Genomic DNA, 18,002 nt, shown 5'->3' with positions numbered 1-18,002 from the left:
GCCTAGTAAGTCAGTCCTTCTATTCTGTTAAATATAGACTACTAGGCGTAAAGTATAGCTGCCTTAAAGCTATATTCCTTAAAATTCCCTTAGCTAATATAGTACGTCTTCTAGTAAGGTTGAATTTTTGTTATATAAAATAAAGGTATAAGTATAAAGAAAGATAAAAATTATAAGAGTTACCTTCTCTACTAAGCTAAGCTTATAACTATTAAGAATAACAAAAGGTTATTTAAAAATAGTTACAAGAAAAAATAAAGAAGAATAAAGGTAAACAGAAAAGGTATATATATATTAACTATTAAGGTATTATTATACTTTATTATCCTTAAAAACTATTTAAGTAAAAAGAATATCTCTTAGTTATAACCTATCTGTATAGCGAGTTACTACTTATAGCAAGTCGTTACCTTTCCCTTCTTTCTACCTCTTTAACCTTTACACTAACTTTCCTCTACATATAAATATACAATCCTCCTTAACTAAAAGTTATATTATCCTTGCTATTTAAGCTATTAAATAAGACCTAAAAATGTCTATAAAAAAGCAGTATTTATCTTTAAGGTCCCTTAAATAATACTACGCAACTAATATACTAGACGCGTTATATAAGCTAAAAGACAACCAAATTTAATAAAGATAACTATAATAAAAGAAAACGTAATTCTTAAATAAGTTATTAACTTAATTAATTAAAGGTTTCTTTTATAACAAGAAGACATATAAGATATAGCTAATTAACTTCTTTTTAAATATAATATAACATATATTAGACCCTGATAAGTAAAGAACTTTATATAACAATAACCCTAATTAAAAATACGATTTTAATGTTAAATTAACTATTAAAGTGTTTTAGCTAAGGATTTTATAATTATATAAGGCTAGTTTATATTTAACGTACTCGTATAGCGAGTAGGCTAACATAGCGAGTAGGCTACTTTTCTAACTTTCTACCTCTTTAACCTTTACACCAACTTTCCTCTACGTATAAACATGCTATTCTTCTTAATTAAAAGTTATATTATCCTTACTATTTAAGCTATTAAAAAAGACCTAAAGATATCTATATAAAAAATAGCCTGAACCTTTAAGGTCCCTTAAATATTAATCTAAAACTAATACACTAGACGCGTTATATAACCTAAAAGATAACTAAATTTAATAAAAATAACTATAATAAAAAAAAAAGTGATTCTTAAATAAGTTATTAACTTAATCGATTAAAGGTTCTTTTTATAATAAAAAGACATATAAGAAATAGCTAACTAACTCCTAAATATATATAACAAGACGTATATAAGACCCTAATAAGTAGAGAACTTTATATAATATATCCTTAAATTAAAAATGTAATTTTAATATTAAATTAACTATTAAAAGGCCTTAGCTAAAAATCTTATAATTATATAAGGCTAGTTTATACTTATATAAAACATAATTATAAAGTATAAAATACTTAATAATAATATCTATAATTTTAATAAGACTAGGTTCTTAATAAAAATACTATTACATATAAAAGTTATTATAACGTCTAACTGTAAAAGAAGGCCTTATATAAAGCAGCCTAGTAATTAGGAATAGGTTTTTGTTATTCAGGGTGTGTATATAGATAGCTAAGCGTTACCTCTATATATTATTATAAAAGGTAAATATTACCTCTTCTCTTAGTACACTAATAACTAATTCTTAGCTATATAGTATATCTATCTAAATAAAAATAAATAAATAATAAATAATATTAGCCTAAATTAGCTAAAACACTTTAATTAATATATATAAACTTATATAAAAAGCTTTTATTACCTCTTAATCCTTAATAGTTATAATAGTTATAAATTAATTAACTTTAATAAATACTATAAAAAATAAAGTATTATTACTTTTTATATATCTCCTTATTTATTATATAAGCTTTAGCCTCTTAATATTAAATACTTTAATATATTAAAATATTTATATAGTAAAAAAATTAAGAAGATAATATAAATATAAATTTTATATATTACTAAAGATAACTTCTTTCTTACCTTTAAAGCAATATTCTTTACCTTAATAAGAGAAGATAATATATAAGCTAGTTTTAAATAAGTAAACCTTATACCTTTTAACCTTAAAATAGTTATTTCTTAGTTAAACTTTAAGCTAAAGACACTAATACTCTTAACCTTATAGCTAAATAGCTAAGGCTCCTAGGACATAAAAACACTAACTATAACACTAAAAGGCATATAAAGTACTTCTTTCCTTAAAAAAAAGATCTAGGCATATTAAGGTAGCTTACTAACACTAATAAATAAAGTAATTAACTTCTAGGCTAAAGGTATTAGTAAGTTAGCCTATAAGCTTACTATTATTAAAGCTAAGAACTATAAGCTTTATATAAAAATAAAGATACTAAGTAAATGCTAGAGGGCAAAAAAGACTAGACTATATCTTAAAGGGTTACTTAATACTATTAAAGTAGAGGTACTATAAGTAGAAAAGGGTAGTATTAATACTAGAGGATAGAATAACCCTTAGAAAGAGGGTTGTACAGAAGGTGCTGAACCATGCGCGTAATGATGTAGTAATTGCAGAAAGCCTAGATATAATGTATGAACCTGTAAAGTAGTTTAGGACAGTAATAAGGAAGAGGATAAGGAGTAGTTTTAATTGATTTTGTATATTATAGTTTAATTAACTTATATAAAAGGTAAAAGGGTAAAGGAAGGTAGCTTACTTGTTATGTTGGTCTACTTGCTATACAAGTACGTTATATAAAATATAATTATAAAATATAAGATATAAGATTATAATATTTATAATTTTAATAAAACTAGCTTCTTAATAAGAATATTATTATATTTAAAGGTTATTATAACTTTTAACTATAAAGGAAGACCTTGTATAAAGTAGCCTAGTAATTAGAAATAGGTTTCTGTTATTTAAGGTATATATATAGATAACTAAACGCTACTTTTATATGTTATTATAAAAAGTAAATATTATCTTTTTTCTTAGTATACTAATAGCTAATTCTTAGTTATGTAGTATATTTATTTAAATAAAAATAAATAAATAATAAATAATATTAGCTTAAATTAATTAAAGTACTTTAATTAATATATAAGGACTTATATAAAAGGTTTTTATTAGCTCTTAATCCTTAATAACTATAATAGCTATAAATTAACTAACTTTAATAAATATTATAAAAAATAAAATATTATTACTTTTTATATATTTCTTTATTTATTATATAAGCTTTAGCCTCTTAATATTAAGTATTTTAGCTTATTAAAGTACTTATATAATAAAGAAATTAAGAAAATAATATAAATATAGATTTTATATATTATAAAAAATAACTCTTTTTTTACTTTTAAAGTAGTATTTTTTGTTTTAATAAAAAAAAATAATATATAAGCTAGTTTTTAATAAGTAAACCTTATACCTTTTAACCCTAAAGTAGTTATTTTTTACTTAGACTTTAAGCTAAAAACGTTAATACTATTTAGCTTATAGCTAAATAGCTAAGACTTTTAAGACCTTAAAATACTAACTATAATACTAAATAGTATATAAAGTACTAGTTCTTTTAAAAAAAGGATCTAGTAGTATTAAGGTAACTTATTAATAGTAATATATAAGATTATTAACTTTTAAGCTAAAGGTATTAGTAAGTTAATATCTAAGCTTACTTTTACTAAGGCTAAGAAGAAAAAGTATTATATAGTAGTAAAGATACTAAGTAAGTGCTAGAGAGCTAAAAAGACCTAACTACGTCTTAAAGGGTTACTTAATACTGTTAAAGTAGAGGTACTATAAGTAGAAAAGGGTAGTATTAATACTAAAGGAGAGAATAACCCCTAGAAGAAGGGTTGTATAGAAGGTGCTAAACTATGTACGCGATGATATGGCAATTGCAGAAAGCCTGGACATAATGTACGAACATATAAAGTAGTTTGGGATAATAATAAGAAAGAAGGCAATAAGTAGTTTTAATTAATTTTGTACGTTATAGCTAAATTAACTTATATAAAAGGTAGAAGAGTAAAGGAAAGGTGATAACTTGCTATAAGTAGCGACTTGCTATATAGATACATTATAAAAAGTCCCTTAGATACATATAGTATCTAAGCGTATATCTAAACGTATATCTAAACACTAAAAGATACTTATATGTTTCTTATATATATATATATATATATACTTATATATACCTATAGATAAGTATAAGCGCTAACATATATAATACTTAGAAGTATATACGTTTATATACAGTAAACTACATTAGTTTACAGTAATTTATATTAGTATAGTTATATATAGTAATATATACTTTTATAGGTTATTTTTCAAGAAGAATCTAGAAAAAATAACTATATATTTATAGGACTTTTAGTTATAGAGTTATAAAGAGATTTATATATAAGAAGAATAAGAATTTTACTTCTTAATTCTTAGTAAGTTAATTAAGAAAAAAGAAGAAGATTATTATTAATTAATTATATAAGAAAATAACGTATATAAAAGATAAAGAAGAAAAGAAAAAAAAACAAATAAAAAGGGTTTTAAATACTTAAGGTTATTATAAAAAAGAAAAAAAGTATATTAATAGTAAAAGCAAAAGTAAAGTTAACAAAGAAAAAAAAAACTTTACTAATATATGATTTATTTACTTAACTAAATAAAAAGGAAATAGATAATTACTTAGAGTTTTAATATTAGTAATTTATTATATAATATAAGTAGCTTAACCTATAAGGTTATATAATAAAGTTATTAATATTATAATTAGTGTAACTTAATTAGATACTATAAGGAGTTATATAGTTACAAAAGAAAAAGTTATAAGTATTAAAATAATAGTACTAACTAGTTATATAACACATATAACTTAGAAATATATATTATAGTAAAGGGCATAAACTAGATATTTAGCTCTTAATTATCTATTAAAAGGATTAAAAGTATATTTATACTGAACTAACTTAAGGATATATAAGATTATATGTTTTATATATAAAAGCTAAGTCTTATAGTTAAGAAAATAATCATAGAAAATATATCTTTAGTTTACCCTAACTTTTAACCTAAGTATAATCATACAAACAGGTTCTCTTAGAAAGAGAGAATCTATTTAACATATTTTTTATATATTTTTTTGTTATAAAAGGAACCTTTAATTAATTAAGTTAATAACTTATCTAAGAATTTTTTTTTTTAGTTATAGTTATCTTTATTAAATTTAGTTATTTTTTGTTTTATATAATATGTTTAGCGTATTAGTTATATAGCGTTATTTAAGGGACTTTAAAGGTAAAAGTAGTTGTTTATATAGACATTTTTAGGTCTTTTTTAAGAGCCTAGATAGTAAAAATAATACGACTTTTAATTAAGGTGGATTATATGTTTGTACGTAGAGGAAACTTAGTGTAAAGGTAAAAGAGGTAGAAAGTAGAAATAGTAGGCAACTTGCTATGATAAGCGACTTACTATGCGTGTATATTATATAATAAGTAACTATTACTCTATTTCCTTAGGCTTAACTAGACTTCTTAGGTCTAAGAGGGTATCCTTTTCCTCTAGAGATTATAATATATATATACATACTGCTTAGCAACAAGAGCAAATCTGAACAGACTATAAGACGTAAAGGATATACCTTTTCTAGTTCGCTCATAGCCATGGTCAGGCCAAGGAGGACCTAGAAAAAGTAGTATCTCACGGTCTAGGCGTTGGGGTAGTCACTTAGGGTAATCGGTCACTCCAGGTGCACTCGTGACGATACTAGGACCTCGGTGTTTAGTGCGGTTTGTGTGCTAACTACCCACTTGCTGGCTTCTTTTAATCCCACACAGTTTCACTATTACTAAGTATAAACCTTAGCTATCTATTAGCAGAAAACACTATTATCGGATATCTTATTGTAACAATATATTAAGTAGTTTAGGATAGCTAATACTAAAAATAGGATGATAAGTGGTTTTAATTAGTTTTATATAATATAGTTAGCTTAATTAACTTATAACTTATATAAATAGTAAAAGGGTAAAGAAAAGTGTCCAACTTACTATGTTGTCTGACTCACTATGCATGTACGTTAACATAGACAAGTCAATCGCCTACATCTTTAGACATTACGTCTTTCCTTATGTTACTTTACTTTTCAGGTAACCTAGACACTAGCATGAGGAAAACTTACTTATCATGAGTCTCGATCAATATGTATATAGACCTCTATTCAAGAAGATGAGTTTCTAATTTGCTCGGAAGGGTTGTTTTTCACAAAAGGATGCTGGAGACTCCTCTACGTTGGTCGAATAATCTTGGCTGCCAATGCTGCCTCTGTCTTTGGTCCTTGAACCCTCTTCGCCTTCGTCTAGCGCTTAGTTCTACAGGTTTTGAAGCTTACTCGCGTGTCCTGCTCTCCCATGATTGAGGGATGAAGTTTGAAACATTTATGCATTAACGATTGGCAATTCACAAAAGTCAAGAGTTATGCAGAAGTTTCATCGCTACAAAATCCCTAAGAGTTTAAAATGTTTTATCAATCAAGATAAAAGATGTCACATATGGACAGCCCAACGGAGTAAAGTCCCCAACAACCGTGTGGCTGGACAAACTCATTGGCTCCAGCCTCCTCCATAACCGTCCAGGTCTCAGCTCCAGTGCTAAACTAACATGACTAACCATCTTGACAAGGTTAGATTTGGAACTATCTATTTGACAAATCTATGCTTATATACGGACGCCATTGATAATCACGCCATCTTGCGACTTTCCAAACAGTTTTCAACCCGTAAATCTTTTAGACTTTGTAGTATAACCTGAAACTCTGAGTCGAAAGTCCGAGCCTGTTGTATTATACTTACCACGCGTCTACGACGACTCCAGAGAAAGTAACTGGTGAAGTTGCCGCTTGCACCATACAAGCGGTCGATAGGTAGCTCTCAGATATTAGAAAGCTTTTCGTCCCAGAAGATAACAAGTGTTACAAGATTGGTGAAATAAATTATCTATCGGCGCCCTACGTTATCCAGTCTTGATCAGCGAGAGACACCAAACTCTTTGTTCTCAGCCTAATTACTTTCATGCCTTGTTCTCAAAAGAGGGTATACTATCGTTACACTATGGGCTTGCCACCGCGTGTTGAGAACAAGCGACAGGTATCGGTGTGAACGAATGGGTAATCATGATTCAGGCTCTTACTGGTTATGACAGTACGCGAAGGACAATCCCAAAACGGTAGACAAATCTTAGTGTCGGCATTTCTGGTTAGGGAGAGACAACGGAAATGAACCACGCGATATCGAATCCACATGGGTATACAAGACTGCCCGAGTGTCCAAGTTCGACTGATAAATACATGCTAGGAGTAAACAATCTCGTTATTGAAACCTTTCCACTAGCTATCCATCTTCATCTGGATGAGCCTCGAAGTTGGTGGAGGAAATTTAGCAACGTATTCAGACCCCAAGTATTCCAAGTATTCCAAGGAAATAGGGTTAAAAATTCCCAACCCATGGGGGCCCATGGGGACCCAGATGAATGGGTTGGGTGAATGTGTCAACCCATGAAATGGGTTTTTTGGGTTTTGGGTATTCGGGTTTGTTAATTATTTGGGTATAGGTATAAAAAATCCCTATACCCAAATAATAAGATAAGAATAGGTTTATAGGTTAAGACTATTTGCTGTGTTTTTTGCCTATTACGTGACGGATACCCATAATACCCATATCCAGAAAACAGAAATCCCTATCTAGGTATAACCCAAAAACCCATACCCATAATCTTGAAAAAGACCCATAACCCATTTCAACCCATAACCCATATGGGCCCCAAAAGAATCCCCATGGGTCAAATGGGTTAGAACCCAAATGGGTACCCATGGGGATTTTTAACCCTACAAGTAAATCAAGTTATTATGTCATTCCTTATGATTTCCAGCTTAAGAAAATCCAAACTCGTTAAAAAAGAATTCCGTCATGCATTGATGTACAACATTCCCAAGCCTCCGTTCGCGGCCCTCCATTCCAATCACGGCCTCAGTAGCCCGATCCGACAATGCCCACAGCCTCCGGAGGCCCTACGGCGCCCTCCACACGTTGGTTTTTACCGACGCCAGGACGATCCTTTGCCCACTCCGCAAGGCCTTCCTTGGTCATGCCGGTATACTTCAGCAAATCTTCCTCCAAGATCTCAGCTCTCTTCTTGCTTTAAAGCCGCTAAAAGAGTAATTTCTTCTTCTCCTTCTGCTCGACTACAATTTGCGTTGAATCGGTTTTGTCGTGTCTAATGAGAGACGTTTGGCTTTCGTTCTTGAAAACTTGGTTGGACATGCTTATTGATCCGCTGCAAGGAACTGCCTCGGAGGTTTGATTGTAGTGGCGCGACGGACAGATTAGTGGAGGAGGCACAGTACTGAGCCAGGAAGAACACTCTCTGTCTTCACTCTCTGTCTTGGAAGGGTCGGCAGTTGAAATGGTCCAGTTGGTGAAGCGGCCAACTTGTGATGGACTGAGACTAAGAGTAGTACAGGATATTGTGTTTTCGTCTCGAGATGTTCACGACATGCCACACGAATCTCTTATAGAAAATTGGAAGCGCCGCCAGCCCGTATCAGGCATGAATGCAATGTTGTGGCTGTGCCGACCAACGTGAACACAGACTCCAGTTTATTACGGCACAGCAAGTATGAGGAGTCATTTGACTGGGGTTTCCAACCAAAGTCCTTCCTGTCTAGGAATCATTGGTGGCTGCGTCGGTTGGCTGCAACAAATGGGGCTCTTCTGATTGGTTCAATCCGGTTTAACATTCATTTGTGGAGCCACAGAGTGGGACAACTCTCACACGTGAGCGCCTCGGACAACGCAATGTCGTCCAAGCCTAATCGGCTCCGGCACGGCGACGCCGAGGAAGCTGGTCTGGGGACATCTCCCCGTAGACTATCATTCGAGTTTCTCAATGGCATTGTTGGCACGAACCAACTGGATATGCCAAGGTAACTGGCGAGATGTAAACGTCAAGTCAGCACAAACAGTATCATGCTTCGCATTGGCTATAGTACAGTAATGCTGTGGTCAAGACCAGAAGGCGCGGCCTCATCGGCCTTCGAAATGTCTACAGTAAAATGCGGTGCTCGAACTCCCGTCGCTCGCTCTCTAGTACTAGCGGGCCACCACTTGGACCGCTGGCGTCCAGGCTCAACGTTACTCGCTGCAAGTCAGCCACTACCCGTACCGTCTCGCCGATGTTTTGGTAGTCGATTTCGTGGTGCCCGGCCGTCTCCTCATTGTCTTCCTTTTTTACCTCACGAATTTCAACGTTGGGGTACGGCAGCCTCCCTTCGCGCAGGGGAACGATGAGGACGGGCACGTGCAGCTCGGACTCTCCAAACTTTGCATCCGACTTGCCGACGCCTAAACTCCTAAAGTTTCCACGCTTTCGGCCGCCAATGAGCCATGTATCGCCAGGGCCGGTGAGATCGTAACTGAATTCATAGTCCTTGTTGATGCCCTTGCCATCGCTCACAGCCGTGTCCCAGATCCTAGTCCATTGCAGCCGGAGATTGGCAGAAAGCAGTTGATTGACGGCAACTGTTGAGCCAGCAAGTTGCTCCTCGGGGGGTGGAAGCTGGATGTCGATTGAATGGAAGACAGGAATGGAGGGTACATCGACAGGGATGAGAATCGAGCGGCTCGCCGATACAATCTCCTTTGTGGCCAATCTAGGATGCGCCGACTGCCAGTCCCGGAGGAATTGCTCCAGCGCCGCGGAGGCATCCTCACCGCTTCCAGGGATTGTACCCAGGCCTTTAAAAAGAGAGCGGGAGAAGAGAGCCGAAATAAATGACGTCGGAACCTCTCCCAGCAGAGCGGCGCGTTCTAGATCATAAGCCGATAAACTGGACTGTACCTCGGTAACAACCCGGCTGATCAGCAGGCCTGAAAACGGTGCTATCGGCAATGGCTGGATAGCTTCTGAAAGGGATTTCTCAACAAGGGCAACGATTTCGTCTAGTAGGACACTGTAGTGAAGCTTGAGATAGAGCGTCCGCTGCGTCTTGGGCGTGGTGGGGCCTGAAGTTTTGCGGGTGATTTTGTAGAGCAAGCTAGCAGGCTGTCTCGGGAACACCATGACCGACTTGTTCGCTGGAGCCGCAAAATGGGCGGCAAAGACCTCTGAGTCGATGAGCTCTGTCTTGAACAATCTCAGTGGACTTAAGGAGGCGGTCGAGACGCTGAACCGGGAAAACAGTGCCTTGTGTTTGAAAACGTCCTGTACGTTGACACCCAAGGCGAGCGCAACAGGAACAGAGAAAACACTGGAGTAGTGATAAGTGCCGTCTTCTGTCGTGTATGTCATTTCAACTCTGGCCGATATGTAAGGGACGTCTTGCTCGATAGTATACGGAAAGCGCATTTTCATGATGGACGATGCATCGATGTTACCGAAGCGAAACAGACCTGCTTCCAAGGGCTTTGCATACTCGTATGCCTGTCCAAGAAATTCTGCTTTAGTGGAAATGATCCTCAGACCGCCAGTCAACGGCTTCACAGAGAGCTCGCAAGATTTGATGAGATTCCAGCCCGTGGAGAGCTCTAGGTCGACCGAGTTATTCTTGTCGAGCTGGATGTTTCTGGCTGCCGTGAGACGGCAGCTCAAACCACCTGCTGGGCGGTAGAGTTCTAGATCGGGCAAGCGGAAGATTTGCGCTGTCTTGCTTGGTGTCTGGTTGACATCTCGTTCCCAGTGCAGATCAACCTTGTTACATATCAGATCTGCGCGGTCGATTCTATAGTGCCCAGATACGTTTGTCTGTTGCTAGTCAGTCATATGTGCTTCACTTCGTTACGCAGAAGCCACCTACCGTGCTAGTGAGGCGTAATTTGTTGACACCGGGCTTCAGAATGTTTGATTCTAAGGTGTGCAGCCAAACCTCCTTTGCGCCTTCTGATGTGGCTCTAGACAGGCGAATGGCGGCTTTTTCCAAGCTCAAGTCGTCCATGAGCAGACTGCGCAGTTTAATGGTGAGAGAGAAGCAGTCCTTTCCATCGTGGTACTCGGGAGACCCAACCACTTCAACCTGGGTGAAGAGATGACCTAAAGGAACTCTCACTTCATTGGAAAGTGTTTTGGCCACACTCAGCACATCGTCGAGAAAACCAGCAATAGCGCTTTTCTCTGGATACTGAACCTCCAAACGAGCTCCCAACGACAGCGCCCTTTTGCGCTGCAGCTTTTCATTCTCTGCGGCGGCTGCTTTCGTCAAAAGCTTTAGTCCTACACGGACGAACTCATCCTTTCGTTGAAGCTCCTTGAGACAACGAGAATACATGACAAGCATTGATAGTTCCAGCAGACTCCAGCTGTTCTCTCCAAAAAACGGCGTGGTCATGTAGAAAAATGATGCCGCAGGCCCATACTCGCCCAGGTGGTATTTCAATACGGCCAGGTCGGCCATGCTGGTCTTGACAGCGTGAGTATGGTTTGCAACGGTGTAATGGCGCAAGGCCTTGTCGGTGAGAGTCTCATAAAGACGGTAGAAGTCGTCCCGATTGTCAAGGGCGGCGTGCAGTAGGCCGTTTTCGATGCCGGCCAATCCTATGCAGAGTGACCCTGAGTCGTCTGGATCCGGCTTCGTCTCATCATCGTCTTCAAGGTTGACGTCTTCGAAGTCATTGCCATCCATCTCCCCAAACACTGGCGCAGAGGTCCATCCAATGTCCCAGCCACGCTTCTTTCCGCTGCCCTGCAAAACGTTTCTGGAGAGGGCATATAGCTCGGCACGACGCGCAGCGAGTTCTTCTAAGCCAGCCTTAAGGAAGTGAGCGTTTGATGGTGCTGTCTCTTCACCACTGGATGCTGGTGCACCGGGGAAGATGCCAGGGCTGGGCGGCTGTCTCGTGTTTGAGTTTGTTCCCACACGCAACGAAGAGCTTCGAGCCGGATGCATCATCGTCTTGAGCTCCGGGATCGATGACTTTGGTTCATGACTGTCGGCAGGAGTGAGGGTGGATGGCGGAATAGGAAGTGCCTTTGTGGAAGTTTGGGCAAGGATCTGTTGGGCAACCGAGAATGCGAAGGATGCGACAAGGTTGTCAATAGCCTCGGCCAGAACGGGGTTGAGGATGGGAGAGTCCTCTTCTGTGAGCTTGTTCTTCAGTGCCGCCAAGATGTCTGCCCTCATTACTTGCGAAACAGCAGGGACGAATTCCAATGTCCTGCGGCAGATCTCGGCTAGCATTGAGAGGTTCTCAGCCTCTTCTGTCTGCTTAGGAGGCGGAGCTCGTGGAGCAACACCATGAAGCACTGACTCTTGTTGCTCCCTAAGCTTTGCCAGGAGCTCCTCTCTAGTGGACCAGGCGTTGCCCAGGCGAAGCAACAGAGATATCTGTCTTGCGAAGATGTAACAGCGGAAGTCATAGACCGAAACGTTGTTGGCAACGATCATCTCGCGATACGGCTTCTTCGTAGAACTGATGGGGATGTCGTCAAATTTATTGTTTTGAGGGGCTTCAGTCGCCTGAAGGTCAACAGGCTGCTCATCTTCCATAGATCCATCTTCGGCGCCCAATTCGGCGATGGCGGCTTCAGCACGCTTCACTAAGTCCTCGGTATGACTGAGTAGTGATCCACCGTGCGTCTGAGGGTCCCCTGATGTGGCTTGTTCCTGAATGACTGTGTCGAGACCAACGCTGAGCTCGTCATAGCCGACGAGAGCATCTTCGACCAAGCCTACGCTCTCAAAGCCACGCGCCAGCCCCTCCTTTAGAATGAAAAAGGTACAGAAGTTCCAGCCTGGGAGAACGCGCTGGGCGTCTTTCTCCTTGATGTCCTCTTCGTACTGAGACACCCTCATGTCAAAGGACGACAGAATCAGCTCCTTGAATTTGCCAATCAAATCCTCCCAGGCATTTTCGGCATCCTGCCGCGACTCGGTGTAGCCGGTGGGGGTGGCAGGCACCACCCGAGGAAGAACGTCATAAGGCACATCGTTGATGCCGATCCGGATCTGGGCAACACGGTCAATCGCGCCCTTGCTGGAACTGTTGAAGTCAGAGCGGAGCTTCTCCAGGAGCGTCGAGGAGCCAGAACCCCATCTTGATGTCCTCGATTTTTCGGCAGCATCGGGCCCCTTGCCACTGACTCTGGGCTGGTTTGCTGCAAAGGTATTAGGTATCACAACGTGAACGATGAGGAACTCAAAGGCGTCATGGTTTTCTTGCGTGTTCAGCTTCCGCGTCGACTGCGAGGGCGGTGTGTTCTTTTTGATCCACTCTCGAATTTCGGCTCTCGTCTGAGACTTGTACGTGTCACTATCGTCGCATCGAACCAGCAGGACCTTGAGGTAGGGTGTCCGTCTCAGGCCTGGAATCTGATGGCGTCGTTCCTTGCTGGGCTGTCGCGCCGCTACTGTCGGCGTGTCGGTAGTATCCGATGATGCGCTATTGCCTCCAATTGACTGTGTCTGAAAGCCATCGTCCCTGGTGCTAGCACTGACAGAGCGGCTTAGTGAGGGGGAAGCGGTTGGCGAGGCTGGGGCAGCGGGCTCTCCGCCAGCGGGTGTGAGCTCAACGTGGAGAGTATCGATGGATCGCAGAGGGCCGGCATGCGACTGCCAATGCAGGTTTCGAAGGGGTAGTCGGGGGACGAGGCCTGGGGCCACGAGCTTGTAGACGTCGTGGGGATCGAAGTACTCGACTGCGAAGCGCATGCTTTGGTTAGTTGACTCTACACGTGCAAACGGAAGACACGTTGCAGCTGGCGGTCAGAAGACAAACGTACCGGTGACTTTGGAGGTTGAAAAAGGCCGCTCCATCTTTGACCGGCTCCTCCAATTTGGGTGTTAGATTACATGGTCCTTCGCAGCGTCATTTCATAAATTGCAGAGGGTGGGTGCTCGCGGTGGCTGTTGCAAGGTGTCTAGGTGTACGATTCGGTGAGGTTCAAGCTTCGGGTGGAGCACGTCGGTGCCCGTCGCATTCCCAGCGCGAATGGAGACGGGTACCAAATGCGCCGGCCGGCGGCAGCCGGAACCACGATAACCCCTGTCACTTCCAGTGCTTCTGCTGAAGAGCTCTCTGTCCTCCGATGGTTCACCGAAGGCGGTGTATGTCCACCTGCCTGATTGATTGGCTCCAGATGACACCGACTTGCACCACTGTTGCTGCGCGCCAATGGAGGGGCACGGCAGAATTTTTTGGGTTCTCGGAATTAGTTGCCCCTCGTCTGCAACATTTCACGGTTTGTGTTGGATTTGCGCCTAATTCTCACTAGAATACTCTGTTCTCTGATACCCTCGTGCTCTCTACACTATCATTTTCTTTCACTCTCACTGTTCTTCTCTCTGAATATCGTACATAATGTCTGGACTTCAGGCTGTCAAGTACACTCGGGGCCGTCTCGAGGTCTTGGACCAACTCAGACTCCCCCACGAGTTTCACTATGATGAGGTTTCCACTAGCGAAGAGGCCTTCGACTGCATCAAGTCTATGAGGGTTCGTGGCGCACCTGCCATCGCCATCGTAGCTGCCCTCGCCCACGCTGTCGAACTGCACAACGGAAGTTGCACGGCCTCTTCTTCTCGGGACACTGTCTCTTACATCGACTCGCGCTTGGATTACTTGAAGGAGAGCAGACCGACCGCCGTCGACCTGACCAATGCCATCAACCAACTGAAAGCCTGCATCAGAGACGCCCCCAAGATGAACCCAAGTCCATCGTCACCGCCTACATCAAGGAGGCTGAGAACATCCTCCAAAAGGACCTCCAGACCAACCTGTCCATCGGCGACCACGGAGCTCAATGGCTGAAGGAGGTTGCTGGCGCATCACCTGACTCCAAGATTTCCGTCCTCACCCACTGCAACACCGGCTCGCTGGCGACATCTGGCCACGGAACCGCTCTCGGCATTATCAGAACCCTCTGGTCCAACAACCTCCTCCAGCACGCCTACTGCACCGAGACGCGGCCGTACAACCAGGGCAGCAGACTGACGGCTTTTGAACTCGTCTACGAGAAGATCCCCAGCACCCTTGTGACAGACTCCATGGCGGCCGCGCTCTTCAACCTGCAAAAGGAGAAGATGAACATTGCCGCCGTCATCGTCGGCGCCGACCGCGTCGTTCGCAACGGTGACACCGCCAACAAGATTGGAACGTACCAGCTGGCTGTTCTCGCCAAACATCACGGTGTCAAGTTTATTGTTGCGGCTCCCACCACCAGCATCGATCTTGAGACTGAAACTGGAGCTGGCATCAAGATCGAGGAGCGCAAGAGCGAGGAGCTGACGCAGATTTCCGGCGCTGTCGTTCAGCCCAATGGTACCGTCGACGTTGCGCAGACCGCTCGCGTTGCGACGGCCGACCAGCGCATCAATGTCTGGAACCCTGCTTTCGATGTGACGCCGCACAACCTGATCGATGCTGTTGTCACGGAGAAGGGCGCCGTCGTCAAGAACGCCGAGGGACACTTTGACTTCCGTCACATTATGCCTGAGAGGTGGGCCAAGGTAGTTGGGCAGTAGCAGATTATTCCCGTCATTCAGAACTGGACAGCCTTGTGTGCTTCAGTTGCGGCCTGAGAGTGGTATATGATTAGATGATCTATAGAGGATACGGCGTAATGACAACGGACTACCGAGACCACACTGGGTATCCAGCTCAAGCGGAGTCTTTAAGGGCATGCAAGATCAACTTTTGATAACCTCCCACGGCCTCCTCGAGGTCGGCGACCGTGATGTTCTCGTCGCGACCATGAGCAACTAAGATGGTGCCTGGCCCGTAGAGGTAGCGAGTGTGTGAGCCCTTGAGATTGGGGATGTCGGTGCCATAGTTGGCCACGATTGTCTCAAAGCCTACGTAGTCATGTCAGCTCAAACGCCTGCTTCGGGCAGACGAAATCTTGCTCACCATCAACATCACAGTTGGCTTCCACAACGCCGTATCCGTGGGTGCACGTCATCTCCAGGGACTCGGAATCAGTCTCATCGAGAATTTTCTGGATTCTGTCCTTGACGATGTTGCCGCCGTCCTTTTCGGGGCCGATGGCAACACGGACTGCAATCCTCGCCAAGGCGGCCGCAGGAATGACATTCTGAGCAACACCACCGTTGAACTGACCGACGTTCACGGTGGTGTTACCCCACTTGTCGGTGCTCCCAAGATCGGTTGTGATGATTTTGGCCAGAGCCTTGATCATGATCTCGTTGGCCGATTTGCCCAGCCAAGGGTACCCAGAGTGGCCAGCAACCCCCTTTGCCGTGATATCACAGAAGACGCCGCCCTTGTGACCACAAGCCAATTTGCCCTCAGTCGGTTCTCCGAAAATGACGGCATCGAAGTGCACAGGCGGGTCAGCTTCCTGCAGTGAATCGGAAAAGAAGCGCATTCCATCGCCCGTGTCCTCCTCGCCGATGACGAACAAGAGCATCACATCGTCAGGGTCGACCTTGTCGGCACTGAACAAGTCCTCGAGGGCGATGATTTGAGCAGCAACGCTGGCCTTTGCATCTACGCTTCCTCTGCCACTGATGCGGGTGTCGGGAGTAATGTTCTCGTCAGAGATGCCATACGGAATGTGCGGCGGCACAACATCATAATGGGATGAGATGACAACACGGGGCTCGGGCTGGCGTTGATTTGTCTTCCAGGCCAGCACGTTGAAGCGCGGAGTCTCGTTCGAGTTGTTGTTGCGTGGGGGCAGAAATTGAAGAGAGGAGACATAGCCGCGGCTGGTCAGGTAGTCGACCAAGAATTTTCCCGCAGCACTCTCATTGCCCGAGATGGAGGGGATCTCAATGAGCGAGCGGTGCAGTGACAGGAGGTCATCGCGCCAGGAAGGTGCGGAGGAGGAAGGGGACGAGGAGCCCGGGACGGCGGCCGAGCCGTGAGGGGTCAGCGGGGGGGAATCGGCGCCGAGGGGTTGCTGGATACGGGAGGTGGCTGCGAAGGGCAGCAAAGAGCCCAAGGCCAGAAACTGAGAGATGTGCATGGTGCGGGCGAATTCGAGCTCATGTGACCGCCGAGAGACGTCAATTGAAAAGCTTGAACACACTCAATTGGTGAGATGACACGCCTCGAGTGATGGCGGGAGGGTTAGCCGCAGCTTGGCTTTATTTGCAAACGGAGCGGTGTCGGAAGAAGAAAGTGGACTTGAGCGCCTTGCATGGAACGAGGATCTAGGTAGAGGACTGCCAGCCAGATAAGCACTGCGAATGAGGTCATTTCTTCCCAAGCTCCCGCCATTGGTGCCAGCCACGTGCACGGATGCAGCATCAGCCACCCCCATACTCCCGCATGTTCGTGAGGTGATCCAAGCTTCCTTTTCCTCATGGTGTACAGTAGCTGAGAGCTGCCGGTGGGGGGAAACCTTCACAAAGCGTTTCAGACAGATGAACTGTGGCTCGCTTCTTTTTGCTACCGAACGTTTGATAACCTTGGGTGCAGCTCTCGATTCTGGACGACCGCCGATAGGTCTAGAGTGCTAGGACGTTTTTCGAGAAAAACTTGAGCACACTGATGATGTCTGTGTTTTATGCTCACGACGAAATACCGACACCGATCTGGAGATCAACTCGGTCCGGCACACGTCCAAATGGTGGCATCTCACCAGGTAGACGAAAAAGCTATACGCTAACAGTATCACCTGGCATCGGCATCTTGGTTGTAACAAGGTGCAGGTCGGGTTTCTGACCTTCCCAAAATAACGACTAAAGGTCGCTCGTCCATCCCGTGTAACGAAGCCACCTCACGGAGACCTGATCTGTAACTCGATCGTCGTGATATTCCAGGTTCTGTCTGTGAACGGTCAACTGCTGTGCTTGCTCGTCTCGTACCACCCTAGGAACACACAGACAAAACATACCCGGGGAGATAGCTCGATAGTCAAAGGGCATTCAGCTCAGACGGCCCGAGGCACTGCGAGGTCCAGCTGGCACAGCGCCCAAAGTTTGTTCGACGTCGCGTTTGCTAGAAGCCTCAAGCAATGCAGCAAACATGCAACCGAAG

General features: G+C 42.4%; 2 protein-coding genes across 2 annotated transcripts; both read right to left on the bottom strand.

Annotated features, from left to right (window-relative positions):
- Window positions 1–9,111: 9,111 nt before the first annotated feature.
- Window positions 9,112–13,813, bottom strand: ColSpa_00859 (trafficking protein particle complex subunit 11; the record flags this gene model as incomplete). Its single annotated transcript, XM_049267071.1, has 3 exons — window positions 9,112–10,809; window positions 10,862–13,695; window positions 13,780–13,813. The coding sequence occupies 3 exons, from the start codon at window positions 13,811–13,813 to the stop codon at window positions 9,112–9,114; spliced, it is 4,566 nt and encodes a 1,521-aa protein (XP_049123028.1).
- Window positions 13,814–14,614: 801 nt separating this feature from the next.
- ColSpa_00858 (peptidase M20 domain-containing protein) lies at window positions 14,615–16,986 on the bottom strand (the record flags this gene model as incomplete). The annotated part of the gene is made up of 4 exons (XM_049267070.1): window positions 14,615–14,803; window positions 14,858–15,543; window positions 15,701–15,850; window positions 15,906–16,986. The coding sequence occupies 4 exons, from the start codon at window positions 16,984–16,986 to the stop codon at window positions 14,615–14,617; spliced, it is 2,106 nt and encodes a 701-aa protein (XP_049123027.1).
- Between the last annotated feature and the right edge of the window lie 1,016 nt (window positions 16,987–18,002).

Source organism: Colletotrichum spaethianum (assembly GCF_022836535.1).
Source record: "Colletotrichum spaethianum MAFF 239500 DNA, contig01, whole genome shotgun sequence".
Lineage (NCBI taxonomy): Eukaryota > Fungi > Ascomycota > Sordariomycetes > Glomerellales > Glomerellaceae > Colletotrichum > Colletotrichum spaethianum.
This window is presented reverse-complemented; position numbering and strand designations above follow the sequence as displayed.